Raw genomic sequence first — 20,596 nt, 5'->3', positions numbered from 1 at the left:
TTTCAATGGCCTCCTTGAAGATGCTGTCCCAGTAGAAACTGGTAGGTGCCAGAATCTTAGTCTCTTCGTATTTCGCGTTGTGTCTAGTTTCCAAGCAGGGTCTGCCAGTGCTGATTCTGTGGGCTGGCGTAGGCGTGTGTAGCGCTGGTGTTCTTTGCAGCAGTCTTCAACTGTTCGGATTGTTTGACTGATGTAGGATTTGCCGCAACCACATGGAATATTATATACGCACGCTTTCTTGAGGCCAAATCCGTCTTTCACTGTCCCCAGTCGGGCCCGTATCTCGGATGGTGGTCGGAAGTCCATGTCAGTATTGTGTTGTTTTAGCAGTTTCCCAATTTTTGATGTCGCGTTGCCTGCATACAGTAGAAAGGCAAGGTTTGTTTCCTCATCTTTAGACTGTTCTGCATCTGGGTTTCTGTCGTGTTTCCGTCGTCTGAGGGTTGTATGAATCTGTTGTTTTTGCTGTATCCGTTCTTGTGAAACACATTTTCTAGGTGTTTGAGTTCTTTATGCAGACTTTGTTTGTCCGATATCGAGTATGCCCTACGAACCAGTGTGTGAGCATCCTGTTGAGTTGTGCAGGATGGTGGCAACTTGAGGCATGTAGATATAGGTCCATATGTGTAGGCTTGCGGTACACGCTATGACCCAGTGTGCCATTTGATCTCCGCTCTACGAGTACATCAAGAAAGGGTAATTTCCCTTCCTTCTCGATTTCCATGGTGAACTGTATGTTGTCGTGGATGGAATTTAGATGTTCTAAAAATGTCTGTAGATGATCAGGTCCGTGGGGCCAGATGACGAATGTGTCATCCACATATCGGTAAAAACACACAGGTTTCCGTCTGGCCGCTTGAAGTGCCTCCTCTTTGAAACTCTCCATAAATACGTTGGCTACCACTGGTGAGAGAGGGCTTCCCATAGCCACACCGTCAGTTTGCTCATAGTATTGGCCGTTGAAGACGAAGTAGGTGGATGTAAGTACGTGCCTGAACAGTTGTGTCAACTCGGGACCGAATTTCTCGCTGATAAGGTGAATCGAATATTCTAGCAGTACCCTTGTGAACAGTGACACGACATCAAAGCTCACCATGATGTGTTTCTCGTAGGGTCAGCTCCTTGAGACGGAATGAAATCTGTTGAGTTCCGAAAATGGTATTCGCACTTTCCCACATATAGCCTGAGCAGACCTGCCAGGTGTTTCGTGAGAGGGTATGTGGGCATCCCTATGTTGCTGATAATGGGACGCATCCATTCCTTATGTGTCTTAGTGAGGTCGTATATTCTCGGAGCTACTGCGGAGCGCTGTCAAAGTCTCTTGATATCTTTCTCCTCTATTGCGCCATTTTTCAGTAGGCTGGCAGCCCTTAATTGTATCCTGTTGGTCAGGTCCGTCTTGATCTTTCGGTATGCTGGGTCGTCAAGAAGTTGAAGCATCTTCTGTTCATAGTTCTGTCTATTCAGAATGACCGTGGTGTTTCCTTTGTCGGCTGGCAGGACGACGATCTCTTTGTTTTCTCTGAGGGCCTGAAGTGCTGCTCTTTCTTCCCGTGAGACGTTGCGGGAAGTCGATTTTGTCTTGGAGAGAATCCGACATGTTTCCCTCCTGACTTCTTCAGCCTTGTCTTCGTTTCCCTCCTGACTTCTTCAGCCTTGTCCTCGGTTGTGGGAAAGTGCGAACACCATATTCGGAACTCAACAGACTTCATTCGTCGTCTCAAGGAGCTGACCATACGAGAAACAGACATCATGGTGAGCTTTGATGTTGTGTCACTGTTCACAAGGGCCCCGCTAGAAGATTCGATTCACCTTATCAGCGAGAAATTCGGTCTCGAGTTGACACAACTGTTCAGGCACGTACTTACATCCACCTACTTCATCTTCACCGGCCAATACTATGAGCAAACAGACGGTGTGGCTATGTGGAGCCCTCTCTCACCAGTGGCAGCCAACTTATGTATGGAGAGTTTCAAAGACGACGCACTTCAAGCGGCCGAACCGAAACCGATACGTGGACAACACGTTTGTCATCTGGCCCCACAGACCTGATCATCTACAGACGTTCTTAGAACATCTAAATTCCATCCACGATAACATACAGTTCACCATGGAAATCGAGAAGGAAGGGAAATTACCCTTTCTTGATGGCACACTGGGTCATAGCGTGTACCGCAAGCCTACACATACGGACCTATATCTACATGCCTCGAGTTGCCACCATGCTGCACAACTCAACAGGATGCTCACACAATGGTTCGTAGGGCATACTCGATAACGGACGAACAAAGTCTGCATAAAAAACTCAAACACCTAGAAAATGTGTTTCACAAGAACGGATACAGCAAATGACAGATTCAGACAGCCCTCAGACGACGGAAACACGACAGAAACCCAGATGAAAAACAGTCTAAAGATGAGGAGACAAGCTTTGCCTTTCTACCATATGCAGGCAACGCAATATCAAAAATTGGGAGACTGCTAAAACAACACAAAATCGACACGGTCTTCCTACCACCATCCGAGATACGGGCGCTACTGGGGACAGTGAAAGATGGATTTGGCCCCAAGAAAGTGGGCATAAGAACACCAACGCCACCCGCGATTAGGCCAGCCCACCAAATTGGCACTGGCAGAACACTGCTTGGAAACTCGACACAACGCGAAATACGAAGAGACTAAGATTCTGGCCCCTACCAGTTTCTACTGGGACAGCATTTTCAAGGAGGCCATTGAAATTCGCGTAACGGACAATCTCATAAACCGAGACACAGGTTTTCAACTAAGCAAGGCACGGCAACAATTACTTAACTCCATCAAGGAGTCATGCCACAAGCGGGCACAAGACCCTTCTACGACAGCCGCAAAGGACACTTCACGGGATTGTGCATCTTCCACCACCCGGCGCAATGCCGGGGTGGGCGCGGACCTGGGTTGGCACCCACAAACGGATTGTCAGCGGCCACAATCGAAGCGTCAGCGCTTGCAAACGGAATGTCGGCGACTGCAATCGGACCGTCGGCACAGGAAATCGAAGCCCGACCGACTGACATAAATAACACTGACAATGAGCAGACAGACCATTCCATCAGAACCATCTGATAATGGCGGAAAGGTTATTCGCCGAAATATCGTGGGACTTCAACAATTGCATCCGGCTGGACACCCGAGAGACCTGGAAACAACAATTCGTGTGTGTCATATCTGTATATTGAAATAGTTTGTCACATTTTAATCGCCCTTTTAAGATTGTGTATCCCCTTTTTAAAATATTTTGTCACCTTTTTCTTTTACCACCATGACTCCTCATCCTGTGAGTTGTGCCAGAATAGCTCATTTGGGAAGAGCATTGCCTGAAAAGTCAAGTTTCTGGGTTCAAGTTCCAGTTGAGGAATATTATGTTTTTCATGAAATTTCAAAACTTCATATACTGTGCTGCAGTGGAATGAAACAGTCATTCTGTGAAAATGTCTCCTACCTATTTTCAAGATTCATGAACTGACGATTCATCATAATGCAACAAAAAGTAGCAATGTTCATTCTAAACAGGCCTCTGTTTCTGTCTGTTGGTCTCATCATCCTCTCTCTGTACATATGCTCTTCCCACTCTCTTCATCCATTTTACCCTCCTCACCCTTCTCTTCATCCATCACCTCCTTCCCCTCTCTATCTCTTTATGTTCACCTCCTGTGTTACCTGAGCCTCAGTAGGAGCTGGGGGGTTATTAACCCCACAGTACTTCCTTCCAGACTATAAGTAAATAATTAGTATGTCTACCAAGTGTGGTTGAAATTGAGCCAGAGGTTTAGGAAGAGATGTGAGAATGACAGGCATGAGCGCTGCCTCCCCCCTCCCCCCCCTTCCCCCCCTCCCCCCCTCCCCCCCCCCCCTCTCTCTCTCTCTCTCTCACACACACACACACACACACACACACACACACACACACACACACACACACACACACACACACACACAGAGAGAGAGAGGGGGGGGGGGGAGAGAGAGAGAGAGAGAGAGAGAGGGGGGGGGGGAGAGAGAGAGAGAGAGAGAGAGAGAGAGAGAGAGAGAGAGAGAGAGAGAGACTGACTCAATTTCAACCACACTTGGTAGACATACTAATTATTTGTATTTCAAGCAATATGAAGTATTTTTGCCTCTAATATTTTCATGCTATTTTTCTGTGAAAAATTTTGCCTGCTGTTGCTGTTATGATGATTCTGCTTCGAAGCTACAATTACCATTCATTCTGCATGGCTAAGTTGTTGTTGTTGTGATCTTACGAGGTGCATTCAAGTTCTAAGGCCTCCGATTTTTTTTCTAATTAACTACTCACCCAAAATCGATGAAACTGGCGTTACTTCTCGATGTAATCGCCCTGCAGACGTACACATTTTTCACAACGCTGACACCATGATTCCATGGCAGCGGCGAAGGCTTCTTTAGGAGTCTGTTTTGACCACTGGCAAATCGCTGAGGCAATAACAGCACGGCTGGTGAATGGGCGGCCACGGAGAGTGTCTTTCATTGTTGGAAAAAGCCAAAAGTCACTAGGAGCCAGGTCAGGTGAGTAGGGAGCTTGAGGAATCACTTCAAAGTTGTTATCACGAAGAAACTGTTGCGTAACATTAGCTCGATGTGCGGGTGCGTTGTCTTGGTGAAACAGCACACGCGCAGCCCTTCCCGGACATTTTTGTTGCAGTGCAGGAAGAAATTTGTTCTTAAAAACATTTTCGTAGGATGCACCTGTTACCGTAGTGCCCTTTGGAACGCAATGGGTAAGGATTACGCCCTCGCTGTCCCAGAACATGGACACCATCATTTTTTCAGCACTGGTGGTTACCCGAAATTTTTTTGGTGGCGGTGAATCTGTGTGCTTCAATTGGGCTGACTGGCATTTTGTTTCTGGATTGAAAAATGGCATCCACGTCTCATCCATTGTCACAACCGACGAAAAGGAAGTCCCATTCATTCATGCTGTCGTTGCGCGTCAACATTGCTTGGCAACATGCCACACGGGCAGCCATGTGGTCATCCGTCAGCATTCGTGGCACCCACCTGGATGACACTTTTCGCATTTTCAGGTCGTCATGCAGGATTGTGTGCACAGAACCCACAGAAATGCCAACTCTGGAGGCGATCTGTTCAACAGTCATTCGGCGATCCCCCAAAACAATTCTCTCCACTTTCTCGATCATGTCGTCAGGCCGGCTTGTGCGAGCGCTAGGTTGTTTCAACTGTCGATGAATTTCAATTGGTTTCACACCATGCAAATTCAGAAAATGAATGATTGCATGCTGTTCAAGTAAGGAAAACGTCGCCATTTTAAGTATTTAAAACAGTTCTCATTCTCGCCGCTGGCGGTAAAATTCCATCTGCCGTACAGTGCTGCCATCTCTGGGACGTATTGACAATGAACGCGGCCTCATTTTAAAACAATGCGCATGTTTCTATCTCTTTCCAGTCCGGAGAAAAAAAATCGGAGGCCTTAGAACTTGAATGTACCTCGTAAATGTGAAGACTTATTTAATGCAACTTTCCATACTAGTAAAGCCTTTGCAAGTCTCTCTCTTTCTCCATAACTATTACAACCTGCATCCACTTGAACCTGCTTACTGTTGTTAATTCTTCCTCTACAGTTGTTACCCCTGCACACTTCCCTCCATTGCCAAATTAACTATTGTTTGTGGCCTCAGCATGGGTCCTATCATCAGATCATTTCTTCTCTACAAGTTGTGCCATAAATTTTGCCTCCATGATTTGATTCAGGATTTCTTCATTAGTTATCTGATTTATTCATCTAATCTTCAACTTCCTTCTGAAGCAATATGTTTCAAAAGCTACTATCCTTTTCCTGTTAGAATTTTTCTCTTATTAGCCAGAAACAATTGCAGATAGATGGGATTCACAAGTGTCTCCACTGAATCCTAATTTTCCTTCCTCCCATTACAATAACCACAAGGGGTGCTCATGTTGTGGAGGCCAAATAAATTAAATATTCATTGTATCCACTGATTCCGCAATTCCCGGATTTATTCAGTGTGCCCTCAGTTTGGGTAAGTCAAGGCTGTCTTTTGGAAACGATTACCTGAAAGAAAGAAAGAAAGAAAGCATAGTGAAACCATTATAAATTAACAGCATTTGTTGGGTTCTGCTCCAACCAAAGAGTTTCTGGTAGTTAGCAATGAAAACAGGTACTTAATGTTCTCCTTGCAGATAATGCCATGTTTGTTACAGCCAAGTGAGACGTGTGTGAACATCCCATCTGAAGAGTAATTCTCAAACCTGTATGTTAACACAGCTCATTTAAAAGGCTGGAAGTATTGTTCACAGTGAAAAGATGTTATGTTACAACCTTCCCAATGTAACATCTGTCATTGTGAGTTTCATAGTTGATGTTGCAGTGCAAATTATTAACTGCTTTCACATGACAGCATGTACTGTAGATGGCATCGTTGACCTTAACACGTGGCTTAACAATGTTGGTTATTCCATACTTTTCATCCAACCCTCTGCTTCACCTTAATCTGCCCTGTGTTGTCAAATTGCTTTTATTACTGTTGGATAGTCTGTTTACTTTTTCCTAAATCACTCCAGGAGAATGCTGGGATGGTTGCTTTGAGAGGGCATGGATTTTTTACCTGTACCTCCCCATCCATGAATCATTTTGTGTGTGCGCTCCATCTCTGATGCCCTTGATGTCGACAAGACGTTAAACCCAAAACTTACTTCCTTCCAATTTATTTACTTCCTCAGTTCTCGAAGCATTTGCCATACTGAAAATGTTCAGGTCGAATCATATAACAGAGTACTCGTAATCTTTTTGTTGATTTGCTAGATTTGACTTAGTGTGATGCAGTATAACTTTAACATTACTGCACTGTAGAATCGTCTTTCAGAATAGCAGCACTCACTGCATCTCAAAATATAATTTTTCGCACCATTTGATTTTTTATTTTATTTTATTTTTTTATTTTATTTTATTTTTTATTTTTATTTTTTTATTTTATTTTATGATCATAAATGTTTCAGTTTTGCCTTCTGTGTATTCTTCCCACACATAAAGGAGCATATACTATAATTTTATAGAATATTGTCTCTTTTTGGGGGCTAATAACAAATACATATTTATTTATTTATAATGGCTAAATGAACATTGGCACTGCAGGATGTAACAAGTTGTCATGCTTCAGGTAAAGAGTTTGTAGTTATCTAACACTTGTACCAAATTACAGATATCTGCATAACAAACTGTAAGAAATTTCCCTTTGTTATGTAGTTGATTTTCTGTTACAGATTCATTCATCAAAGTTTCACAAAAACCTGCTACGGAGGACAAAGAAAGTTCTCAACTGTCACAGTCAGGCCGGGGTTTGTCTTCAACTCGACTTAACTTCTCTGCTCTAAGCTGGCGTTCATCTGGCATGTCTCCAACGTTGAGTGAAAGTAAGTCGTGTGTGTGTATGTGTGTGTGTCTACAAACTTGAATCTGGAGATTTTGGGACTTCAGAAAATGCATTTGGCATGAAGAAAAATCAAATAAGAAGTACAAAAGCCAGAGGGAAGATAGGCAGTTGAAGGAGAGAAGGAAAGATACTTCAAACTATAGATGCAAGGCGTGGCTGCTTCTGAACAGATTCTGGTAGACAGTACTGCTTGTAGACAGATGTGCTCCAGTTAAGCTTGTGATGGTACAATGTGTTTATGGACAGTTCTGTAGGGCTGTAGCTGCAAGATCCTTTATGAAAGATACTCTTTACCAATCAAGCTTTTAAATTTGTCCACCCAGTATTATCAGTGTACTAATAACATCAGCAGAATACTATATGCTTATCACTTCACAATGGGACTTACTATATCAGGGTGTACACGACCCGGGAGATCCTGGAAAAATTCGGTAATTTTTTAGAATTCTGAGAATTTTTCATTGGTTTTAGTTTTCAGTTAAATTTTTGTAGTTTTGACTGGTAAGAACCAATATGCTAACAAAGGTTATTACTATATCCCGTTGCTGCAGAGTAATACTGCAGCAATAAAAGATGAACAGGAGAAAAAAACGAAAATAAAACTTAAATTGCAAAGGAAATTCGCCATATACAACAACAAAACACAGTACTCACACAAGCGTCTGCCAGCAGCGAAATGTGTCAAAGGGTTTATGAAGACTATGCAATGCTTCATAACAAAAAATTGCTTCCGATGAACGTGACGTCACAACCGTTTACATCAGAGTCCTTATAGCAGTTATGAGCAGGCTTGTGCGCATGTGCTTCTGGCTATAGAAGGTATCAAGTATTGTCCCGGTTCAGAGATATCATAGATCCAGGGCTGATGCGCAGAGCAGTTTGTGTTACAGTGGAGAAGTGGGTAGTCTCCACGTGACCCGTGATCTTGCTGCTTCCTCTTCGTTTAATGCTCCCATGTCAAATGAAAACAAAACGGATTTCTGTGGCCGAAGCTATCAAGTGAATTAAAATACATTCACATAGTTACAGAAGGCAAAATTTGTTATTAGTTTCAGGTTTTATTTTATTTTATTTCCACCTTTCTGACACTCGAGCATTAATCCCCTTGCAGAACAATGAAGTTGTTTTTGCTGGTATGCTAAAGAAATTCAGCTTTTATTAATCTTTTCCACTGAGGCAGTCGGTGTATTTGAAACAGTGTTTAATTCCACACTATTGGCTGGGTTCAACTGTTCGCTGCATTTCAAGTGCACATTTTCATCTTCTAGTACGTGTGGCATTATGCCATAGTAAAGAGATAATACAATACTGGTACAGTACATCCCGAAAACCACACTGAAAAGCTTATGGTATCAAGTCGAGGACTACTTCATTGAGAATCTGAACATATGAATGTGCATTTTAAATGTGCACATTCCGATGCTTTTGTGGTATCCTCTGATGTCTTGCTTCTTTTATGACATAATGTAAGATCTTTTAATGTTTGACAATTACGAACATTCGGGCCGCCTCCGTCATCATAGCTGCACAAGTGTGGTGGCACCTGGCACTCTCTGGCAACTGCTGAAACAAACCTATTTCTAACAGATCGCGGGAAAATATTGCGAATGGTGATTTGAAAAGCGTTACTTCCAAAGTAAATTTCCTTTTACTCAAGTTGAACTATGTGTGAGAATGTACGACGAATTTCTTACATCACGCAGCGTTTGACTCTCATTTAAAAATCAACTCTTTGATGACGAGCCATTTAGAAGAATTTTGAGCCCAGCAGATCAGACATTTATCTCATTATTAAAAATTTTACTCGCACATTTGTGTGATATATCTTAGAGTGTAATAAGCCAAAAAGATCAACATTATATATGGAAGCTTAGTTTCTCTTGCAGCTTATTAACCTTAGAGACCAACATTATATGTGAAAGCTTTTCTTTTGTTTTAGTAACAGTATATATATCAATTTAAACCATCAACTTTTCTTGTTTGTGTGTCAGCGCTACTTAACAGTGATGTTGCTAATTGGCTGACTACATCATGTGTCCTGTGCCCTGAATATCCGCTGTCATCAGCTGGCGAGGTCACATGACGTGAGCTATGACTGGCTTATAAAAGCGCATCGCAATCTCGATTTCAATGCATGGGAATGTAACATACGGTTTTTGGTGGAATTAGAATTTATACTTCCGTAATAGGAAAATATGCAGGGTACATGTTGCTTCACATCAAAAATCTTCCCAAAACATTTTTTTTCTTTTTTCCGCTGAGTTTCTTTTTCCAAAGTGCCGGAAAATTCTACACCCGTGTATAAAACCATAACCATTCAAAAGTCAACAGTCAACCACACAATGATTTGAATAGAGTTATTCAATATGAGGACACAGAACTTTACAAAGCACAGTGTGAAAACGTGTGTGTGTGTGTGTGTGTGTGTGTGTGTGAGACAAGTGAAAGAAGTTAGCATGGAGGAGAATACAGAACGAGTGATTATGCTTTTCCGTGGTTGAAACTCGCTGCAGAGTAATTCACCTTAGTCATGGCCTAGAACTCATAAAAGCGTTCATCAGCTTTCCTTTGGATAAAAAGTAGCTAATTGTCTTTGATGCTCTCTCACCAAGTTTCGTCTATTGTTGTGACTCATTTTACTCTTATGCAGCTGATCATGCAGCTGATTTCATCCACGTCAGGAGTCAGCCCAAGAAGTTCGACATAAAGTGCCAAAAAGTATATCAAAATGTTCTTTATCTGTCTTTATCTTAAGTCAACAGTTGTGACACAAAGCTTATACCAAATTCATATGATATTTGACATTTCATGCAAGATGTAAAGCACCCATTCCGTTTACATGGTTACAGTCACCCGCTGTTTATCTGCGATCTTCTGTTTCCGTATCTTGAAGCTTTCCACTGGTGTCCACTATGGTGACGTCAGTTGGTTTGCTGTTGTGTATGCCATCTTCAGTGCGTGTGCAGCCACTTTTAGTAATCTTTGAATGTATGAGATTAAGCTTCCTACCTATTCTAGAATAAAAATGAGTTTCATCCAATGCAGTTTAGATATGTGCACGTAGGCTGTCCTTTACATAAAAATATTAGTAACATTACATCAGAATCTTTTAGAGTGTCATGGTAAACAACACTGACACAGTTTAAGAAAACTTTTCAGAATGAAAATTTTTCTGAATGCTTAAATTATTAAACTGTTCACATACCGTGTGGTTATAATTAAACTTTCCCTATTTAAAACATTATAAAATGGAAACTAATTACCGTAGGAGTACCATACTTGGTAGCATCAATGCCCAGAGTATGGGATGCATGATTTCTGTGCATCACAGTGCCACTGTCTGGTTTCAGTTATGGCCGCCACATGTCATGATAAGTCATCGTCCGTTTAGCCTCACAAACTTGACCGGTCACAGTGCTCTTGGTGACATGTCAATGTGAGCTTTGACAAAAGGAACAGAGCACTATGGTGTAGCTCTACTATCAAAACAACAGTAATACTGCAGCAGCACTTCAAGAATATTGTCTGCTGAAAGGATTACGGAAGGGTCCTCTTTCTCCACCTGCTGTAAATGGAAATGAGCATTTGGTGTCATTGACCAGGAGGGCCCTTACGGGGCTGGTCCGGACGCCTTGGTGCAGGTATTATTACATTCGACACCACATTGGGTGACCTGCATGCTGGATGTGGATGAAATGATGATGAAGACAACACAACACCCAGTCCCTGTGCGGAGAAAATCCCTGACCCAGCCGGGAATCGAACCTGGGCCCGTAGGATGGCAATCCGTCATGCTGACCACCCAGCTATCGGGGCGGACTCGAATCAACTGGATAACTGGACTTTGCCTTGGCAAGAGGTCGACAACTGGTTGCACCACAGGTGGTTGATGAAATCGCTGTTGCTATGGAAGACAACACTGTGCGCAATTCCCAATTGTCAGGCAGTGTGCATGCTGTGTCATGCAGTTGAACATCCCATGGTCCACTGTATGGAATGTGCTTGTAACCATTCTCAAATGGTTCCATACAAGATCCATATCGTACAGCAACTTGCACCACAGAACGCGCAATGACATGTTGACTTCGCTCTCCACTTTCTCACAAGGATTGAAGCTAGTGAGGGCTGGCCCTGGACCATCCTATGGACAGACGAAGCTCATTTTTCTCTGACCAGTGAAGTGAACACACACAATAGCAAAGTGCAGGGACCTTCACCTTTGGTTACTGAGCATAAAGTTCCTCTGTATGGTGAAGGTGTCACTGTATGGTTTGGCTTTGCGGGTACGTTCATCTTTGGCCCATTCTTTTTTTAACATGTTGGCGCTCGAGGACCAAAGACATGCAGTGTGACTGGCCGACATTACTGCGATGTGCTTCACCATCATGTCATACTCGCCTTACAAGAGAGAGAAGCATTGAACTCGACAGTTTTCATGCAAGATGGGGCCCACCACACATCGCACATCACTTGTGAATTTCACCTGCTTCTCTGAAACACATTTGGAAATGATCTAATTATTAGCCAATTGTTTCCAAATGCTTGGTTGGTATGATCACCTGCTCACTCCCTGTGATTTCTGGTTATAGGATTTACCAGGGGAACATTCACACTTGTACTGATCTGAAGCACAGCATATCAAGAAAGTTAGCCAGTGTACCTACGGACATGCTTCGTTCTGCTGTGCAGAATACAGTCCTGCACTTGCATACGCTTCTGGACACTGATGGGCACTATATTGAGCCCCTTTTGTAGCAGTAGGGGTACCAGTATGTAATGGTATGTTGTACCATAGCAGCACATTAAAAGTGTGTCAATTGAATGGATTCTGCATTATTTCTCTTTCCCATCCTTGACATTAATGCTACCAAGTTTTGCTCTCATACGGTAAATAGTTTCCGTGTTATACTGTATGAAATAGGGAAAGTTTAATTCTAACCACCTGGTATATCATCGGCATAGAGCTGATTGGTGTAGAGGTAAAACAGTGGACTAGTTTTTGAGAAGATGAGGTTTCGGTTCCCCATTTGGTCATCCAGATTTTGTTTTCTGTGGGTCACCTAGGTCGCTTAAGGCAAGTATCAGAATCATTCTTTTGAAATGGTCTTTGCTGATTTCATTCACCAACACCGTCTTTGTACTACGTCTTCACTGACATTATTATTTACAGGTCATTAAACCTTTACTCTCTTTACAGAAGAGGGAAAATCTGTAACACCAGAGTGGATGCTAATCAGCATTGTCAGATCCCTAATACGATTCAACCTTTCATTTTGAGTGTAAGTGTGGGTTATCGAAAGGTGGAACCACGCTCTTAGGTTTATGGCTTGGAATGACCACTCACTACTCTACTACTGCTCCTGAAGCATCATATTCATTTCCCACTACAGGTGTATTTTGATCTTGTCTGCATGAACACATGGGAATAGATCTGAAGTGATGATAGATTAAGGATGGAAGAGAGTAGCACAACACTGGAAATAATAGTGAACTACAGACTATTTTAAACAGATATAATTTACAAAAAAAGTGTTGTTGTTGTTGTTGTTGTGGTCTTCAGTCCTGAGACTGGTTTGATGCAGCTCTCCATGCTACTCTATCCTGTGCAAGCTTCTTCACCTCCCAGTACCTACTGCATCCTACATCCTTCTGAATCTGCTTAGTGTATTCATCTCTTGGTCTCCCCCTAAGATTTTTACCCTCCACGCTACCCACTAATACTACATTGGTGATCCCTTGATGCCTCAGAACATGTCCTACCAACCGATCCCTTCTTCTGGTCAAGTTGTGCCACAAACTTCTCTTCTCCCCAATCCTATTCAATACTTCCTCATTAGTTACGTGATCTACCCATCTAATCTTCAGCATTCTTCTGTAGCACCACATTTCGAAAGCTTCTATTCTCTTCTTGTCCAAACTATTTATCGTCCATGTTTCGCTTCCATACATGGCTACACTCCATACAAATACTTTCAGAAATGACTTCCTGACACTTAAATCTATACTCGATGTTAACAAATTTCTCTTCTTCAGAAACGCTTTCCTTGCCATTGCCAGTCTACATTTTATATCCTCTCTACTTCGACCATCATCAGTTATTTTGCTCCCCAAATAGCAAAACTCCTTTACTACTTTAAGTGTCTCATTTCCTAATCTAATACCCTCAACATCACCCGACTTGATTCGACTACATTCCATTATCCTCGTTTTGCTTTTGTTGATGTTCATCTTATATCCTCCTTTCAAGACACTGTCTATTCCGTTCAATTGCTCTTCCAGGTCCTTTGCTGTCTCTGACAGAATTACAATGTCATCGGCGAACCTCAAAGATTTTATTTCTTCTCCATGGATTTTAATACCTACTCCGAATTTTTCTTTTGTTTCCTTTACTGCTTGCTCAATATACAGATTGAATAACATCGGGGAGAGGCTACAACCCTGTCTTACTCCCTTCCCAACCACTGCTTCCCTTTCATGTCCCTCGACTCTTATAACTGCCATCTGGTTTCTGTACAAATTGTAAATAACCTTCCGCTCCCTGTATTTTACCCCTGCCACCTTTAGAATTTGAAAGAGAGTATTCCAGTCAACATTGTCAAAAGCTTTCTCTAAGTCTACAAATGCTAGAAATGTAGGTTTGCCTTTCCTTAATCTTTCTTCTAAGATAAGTCGTAAGGTCAGTATTGCCTCACGTGTTCCAGTATTTCTACGGAATCCAAACTGATCTTCCCCGAGGTCAGCTTCTACTAGTTTTTCCATTTGTCTGTAAAGAATTCGTGTTAGTATTTTGCAGCTGTGACTTATTAAACTGATTGTTCGGTAATTTTCACATCTGTCAACACCTGCTTTCTTTGGAATTGGAATTATTATATTCTTCTTGAAGTCTGAGGGTATTTCGCCTGTTTCATACATCTTGCTCACCAGATGGTAGAGTTTTGTCAGGACTGGCTCTCCCAAGGCCGTCAGTAGTTCCAATGGAATGTTGTCTACTCCAGGGGCCTTGTTTCGACTCAGGTCTTTCAGTGCTCTGTCAAACTCTTCATGCAGTATCGTATCTCCCATTTCATCTTCATCTACATCCTCTTCCATTTCCATAATATTGTCCTCAAGTACATCGCCCTTGTATAGACCCTCTATATACTCCTTCCACCTTTCTGCCTTCCCTTCTTTGCTTAGAACTGGGTTTCCATCTGAGCTCTTGATGTTCATACAAGTGGTTCTCTTATCTCCAAAGGTCTCTTTAATTTTCCTGTAGGCAGTATCTATCTTACCCCTATTGAGATAAGCCTCTACATCCTTGCATTTGTCCTCTAGCCATCCCTGCTTAGCCATTTTGCACTTCCTGTCGATCTCATTTTTGAGACGTTTGTATTCCTTTTTATCTGCTTCATTTACTGCATTTTTATATTTTCTCCTTTCATCAATTAGGTTCAATATTTCTTCTGTTACCCAAGGATTTCTACTAGCCCTCGTCTTTTTACCTACTTGATCCTCTGCTGCCTTCACTACTTCATCCCTCAAAGCTACCCATTCTTCTTCTACTGTATTTCTTTCCCCCATGCCTGTCAATTGTTCCCTTATGCTCTCCCTGAAACTCTGTACAACCTCTGGTTCTTTCAGTTTATCCAGGTCCCATCTCCTTAAATTCCCACCTTTTTGCAGTTTCTTCAGTTTTAATCTACAGGTCATAACCAATAGATTGTGGTCAGAGTCCACATCTGCCCCTGGAAATGTCTTACAATTTAAAACCTGGTTCCTAAATCTCTGTCTTACCATTATATAATCTATCTGATACCTTTTAGTATCTCCAGGGTTCTTCCATGTATACAACCTTCTATCGTGATTCTTAAACCAAGTGTTAGCTATGATTAAGTTGTGCTCTGTGCAAAATTCTACCAGGCGGCTTCCTCTTTCATTTCTTAGCCCCAATCCATATTCACCTACTATGTTTCCTTCTCTCCCTTTTCCTACACTCGAATTCCAGTCACCCATGACTATTAAATTTTCTTCTCCCTTCACTATCTGAATAATTCCTTTTATTTCATCATACATTTCTTCAATTTCTTCGTCATCTGCAGAGCTAGTTGGCATATAAACTTGTACTACTGTAGTAGGTGTGGGCTGTGTATCTATCTTGGCCACAATTATGCGTTCACTATGCTGTTTGTAGTAGCTTACCCGCATTCCTATTTTCCTATTCATTATTAAACCTACTCCTGCATTACCCCTATTTGACTTTGTGTTTACAACCCTGTAGTCACCTGACCAGAAGTCTTGTTCCTCCTGCCACCGAACTTCACTAATTCCCACTATATCTAACTTTAACCTATCCATTTCCCTTTTTAAATTTTCTAACCTGCCTGCCCGATTAAGTGATCTGACATTCCACGCTCCGATCCGTAGAACGCCAGTTTTCTTTCTCCTGATAACGACGTCCTCTTGAGTAGTCCCCGCCCGGAGATCCGAATGGGGGACTATTTTACCTCCGGAATATTTTACCCAAGAGGACGCCATCATCATTTAACCATACAATAAAGCTGCATGCCCTCGGGAAAAATTACGGCCGTAGTTTCCCCTTGCTTTCAGCCGTTCGCAGTACCAGCACAGCAAGGCCGTTTTGGTTATTGTTACAAGGCCAGATCAGTCAATCATCCAGACCGTTGCCCTTGCAACTACTGAAAAGGCTGCTGCCCCTCTTCAGGAACCACACGTTTGTCTGGCCTCTCAACAGATACCCCTCCGTTGTGGTTGTACCTACGGTACGGCTATCTGTATCGCTGAGGCACGCAAGCCTCCCCACCAACGGCAAGGTCCATGGTTCATGGGGGGGACAAAAAAAGTAGGATGATAATAATATCAGTCACAGAATTTATACAAGACTTTTGTCTTCTGAAGTTGGTGGAAAAGGTCTCTTGATCCAAGACAGAGGTTTCAGGCTGACATTGGTGGAAAAGATCCCTTGGTCCAAGACAGGGGTTTCAGGACCCAGATACAATACTTGGCCAGTCGAGAAAAGCTTTGCACATAAATTATTACAGGACACTTAACAAAAAGGGAGAAATAAAAATGGTTACTTAATCCTATAAATTCAAATGTAGATTTCTCATGGAACTACATAATGTCATGAATTGTATTGATTGTGATCCTGATCTTCAGGCTGCTAATCCTGCATAGAATTATAATTAAATTGCGCAGTCAACATCTTGGTTCTCTCTACCAACTACTACTTTATTCTCTGGTCCAAATTAGATAATACAGTAAGACTCTCCAAGCATGGTTTATGTGAGTAGATGTTCTTGCGAGAAACAAGCAAAAATTGCTCTGTTTATCTGTAACCAGAATGACACAGGCATTGACAGTTCATGGTAGCGTATGTTGTTGTTGTTGTTGTTGTTGTGGTCTTCAGTCCTGAGACTGGTTTGATGCAGCTCTCCATGCTACTCTATCCTCTGCAAGCTTCTTCATCTCCCAGTACCTACTGCAACCTACATCCTTCTGAATCTGCTTAGTGTATTCATCTCTTGGTCTCCCTCTACGATTTTTACCCTCCACGCTGCCCTCCAATGCTAAATTTGTGATCCCTTGATGCCTCAGGACATGTCCTACCAACCGATCCCTTCTTCTAGTCAAGTTGTGCCACAAACTTCTCTTCTCCCCAATCCTATTCAATACCTCCTCATTAGTTACGTGATCTACCCACCTTATCTTCAGCATTCTTCTGTAGCACCACATTTCGAAAGCTTCTGTTCTCTTCTTGTCCATACTAGTTATCGTCCATGTTTCACTTCCATACATGGCTACACTCCATACAAATACTTTCAGAAACAACTTCCTGACACTTAAATCTATACTCGATGTTAACAAATTTCTCTTCTTCAGAAACGATTTCCTTGCCATTGCCAGTCTACATTTTATATCCTCTCTACTTCGACCATCATCAGCTATTTTGCTCCCCAAATAGCAAAACTCCTTTACTACTTTAAGTGTCTCATTTCCTAATCTAATTCCCTCAGCATCACCCGACTTAATTCGACTACATTCCATTATACTTGTTTTACTTTTGTTGATGTTCATCTTATATCCTCCTTTCAAGACACTGTCCATTCCATTCAACTGTTCTTCCAAGTCCTTTGCTGTCTCTGCCAAGCGTAGCGTAGAGCACACATAAAAAAAAAGACTTTTTCTGTAGGCCTAATAATAAACAGAAACACAGAGGGTATAATATAAATACAACATCATTGGTGGCTGGCACAAAAACTATTTTTGACAATGCGATTTTTGTAAACATAAGTGCCACAACACACAAGCACTACACTGCACAAACAGCACTAGCAGCCACAGTTGTTACAACAGCCCCCTTGGCAAAAGCAGAACACCTTGCAAGTAATGCAATGGGAAATAGATGCATAGACCAGATCTTGTGGTGCATTGGTCCCCTGGTAATGTTGTGACTGGTGCAGCTATAGGAGCTGCTGTTGCTGGAGCAGGTGCTGGGCGAGGCGCATCTGTGGAATCTCAGCAGGGGCTGGCCCTCCGAAAACATATACCAACAGAAGTATCTAGTATACAGTTTCCCCTCTTGAGGAGCCGGTGGGGCCCAATGTGTGATGGTCCAAGGGCTCGTTTGACAGCATCCGTGTGCAGCAGCACATATGGACATGTGCTCACATCACTATATGTATGTGATTACTCAGCTGTTCACAATAAAGTACCTGGCAGAGGGTGTACAAATGTGAAAACTAGTCCATTTCTGGTCGTTGTTGAGTTTGGGCACTTTACAGTGTGTGACGAACTTAGACATGTTTGGATCAGGCAGAGTAGTCACATCTACAAATTCACCGAGTAGTCACAATGTCATTCCATTTACCAGTTCTGCAGAGGAGATGTCAGATCAGTTTTGTAGGTGTTTCGCAATCCAAGCAAAATCATTGGAAAAACATGTGTCCTCACTGGTTTGGTGGTACATCAGTGCAGCTTTGAGAGACCCGTGACGAGGCTCAATCATCCCATTGGTAACTGAGTGGCAGCGCGTTGTTCTATGGTGGCTTGTACTGAAGAACTTTGTGAACTTAGCAAATAGATCTGACTCGAACTGTTTTCTATGGTCTGCCGTGATGTGGAGTGGGCAATCAAATCATTACACCCAATTGAATACCATGTAGTAGGCCAAAGTTTCTGCTGAGATATTGTCCATTAGTGCTGCTTCTGGTCATCGCATGGAATGTTCGATCATAGTTTACAGGTTGTTGTTGTTGTTGTTGTTGTTGTTGTGGTCTTCAGTCCTGAGACTGGTTTGATGCAGCTCTCCATGCTACTCTATCCTGTGCAACCTTCTTCATCTCCCAGTACCTACTGCAGCCTACATCGTTCTGAATCTACTTAATGTATTCATCTCTTGGTCTACCTCTACGATTTTTACCCTCCACGCTGCCCTCCAATACTAAATTGGTGATCCCTCGGTGTCTCAGAACATGTCCTACCAACCGATCCCTTCTTCTAGTCAAGCTGTGCCACAAGCTCCTCTTCTCCCCAATTCTATTCAATACCTCCTCATTAGTTATGTGATCTACTCATCTAATCTTCAGCATTCTTCTGTAGCACCACATTTCGAAAGCTTCTGTTCTCTTCTTATCTAAACTATTTATCGTCCACGTTTCACTTCCATACATGGCTACACTCCATACAAATACTTTCAGAAACTTTACAGGTACAAGTAGCCATTTGAAGGAGACTTAAGGCCCTATGGCATCTACATGAAACAAGTATAGTGTATGGAAGTCACCAATTGGCTAGAAATTAAGAAAGACTGCTGTGAGTAGACAAGATGCTCCATCCAGTGCCAATGCAGCTAGGTTGGTTGTCACTCAGTGTCCACTATTCCATGACTGGAATTCTCAAACTCAGCATTCATATGATCTGTCCATGAAATTGCTGTGTTTCCTTTGTGTTTAGGACTTCCTAGCGCAGCTGTCAAAGGTTCCTGTGTTTTGGTGTTATATCACTAACATATCCCTCTAACGTGAAACACGCTAATGTTAGCCTCTGAGAGGATTTCAAAGGTTGACCGTGCTTGTGTGTAATGGACAAAAGTATCAGATTATAATTTTGAATTTGGTGAAATTAACAGGAAAACCAAATGGACTTGAACCTTAAGAGTTAATGAAAGTGGTAAAATCATAAATGAATGGAAAAAAATGAACAGTCGCCAGCCCAATTAGGCACATTAATTTGAAAATGTATGTTTAAGAAAAAAGGAATTAATGAAGTTACTTTCGTTGAGATTTCCCTTTGAATAGTAAGCAGGATACAAACTGACACAGTGCACTTGGAATTTTGTGTAGCAGTAGTTACCAATAATGCACACACCAGTAAATTATAGGAAGTAATTTTGCACCAAGCTCATACTACTGACAACTACACTCAAGAGCATTACTTAATCAAATACTGAGATGTTATTGCATGAAGTGCAGAACTAAATTTTGACACGAGAGGCTTTTATCTTGACTAACATGAAAAAAAAGCACAAATAAAGATAAATAATGTCATAAATGCGCTGTTTGAACTCCTCTACATATATCAGTTTTTCTTAGCAACAGTAATAGTTCAATTTTTTCCTAGTAGGTGGAGAATATGATGGGGACCCATAAACTAGTATAGTTTCACTAGTCAACGCTCTTTGATTATTACAGTAGAAAAGACTAATTCAAAAAGCTAATAATTCATTTCATTTGGAATAGTTCATAATTTACTTTACAAGACAATAAAATACAACACTGGGCTTAATTAACTTCAGAAAAGGAACTATTCATGATATAAATCAAAACCACACTATTTTTGAAAATGAGCATAACTTATTTGCTTTTTTATCACCTGTGGAGCAGATATTCAGGACAATAATATTTACACAATTTTGCACAGTAATCCTACAAAACTATATTTTGTAATAAACTAAGGATACTTTAGCAAAAGCCTATCCAACTTCAATTTTGAGGTTTTAGCTTTAACTTTTACCGTATTTACCCGAATCTAAGCCGCACTCGAATCTAAGCCGCACCTGAAAAATCAGACGCGAAACAAAGGAAAAAAAAAATTTCCCGAATCTAAGCCGCACCTGAAATTTGAGACTCGAAATT

General features: G+C 41.8%; 1 protein-coding gene across 1 annotated transcript in view; it reads left to right on the top strand.

The window, feature by feature from the left end:
• LOC126191252 (transmembrane protein 209) overlaps nt 1-20,596 on the top strand; it is a 133,810-nt gene that overhangs the window by 33,978 nt on the left and 79,236 nt on the right. The window contains exon 4 of the mRNA XM_049932061.1: nt 7,294-7,443. Within this exon, the coding sequence (XP_049788018.1) occupies nt 7,294-7,443 (150 nt within the window). The remainder of the gene's footprint in view (nt 1-7,293; nt 7,444-20,596) is intronic.

This window comes from Schistocerca cancellata, chromosome 6 (assembly GCF_023864275.1).
Source record: "Schistocerca cancellata isolate TAMUIC-IGC-003103 chromosome 6, iqSchCanc2.1, whole genome shotgun sequence".
Taxonomy (NCBI): Eukaryota; Metazoa; Arthropoda; class Insecta; order Orthoptera; family Acrididae; genus Schistocerca; species Schistocerca cancellata.
Note: the sequence above shows the minus strand (reverse complement) of the source record. Positions and strands in the feature narration are given on the sequence as shown.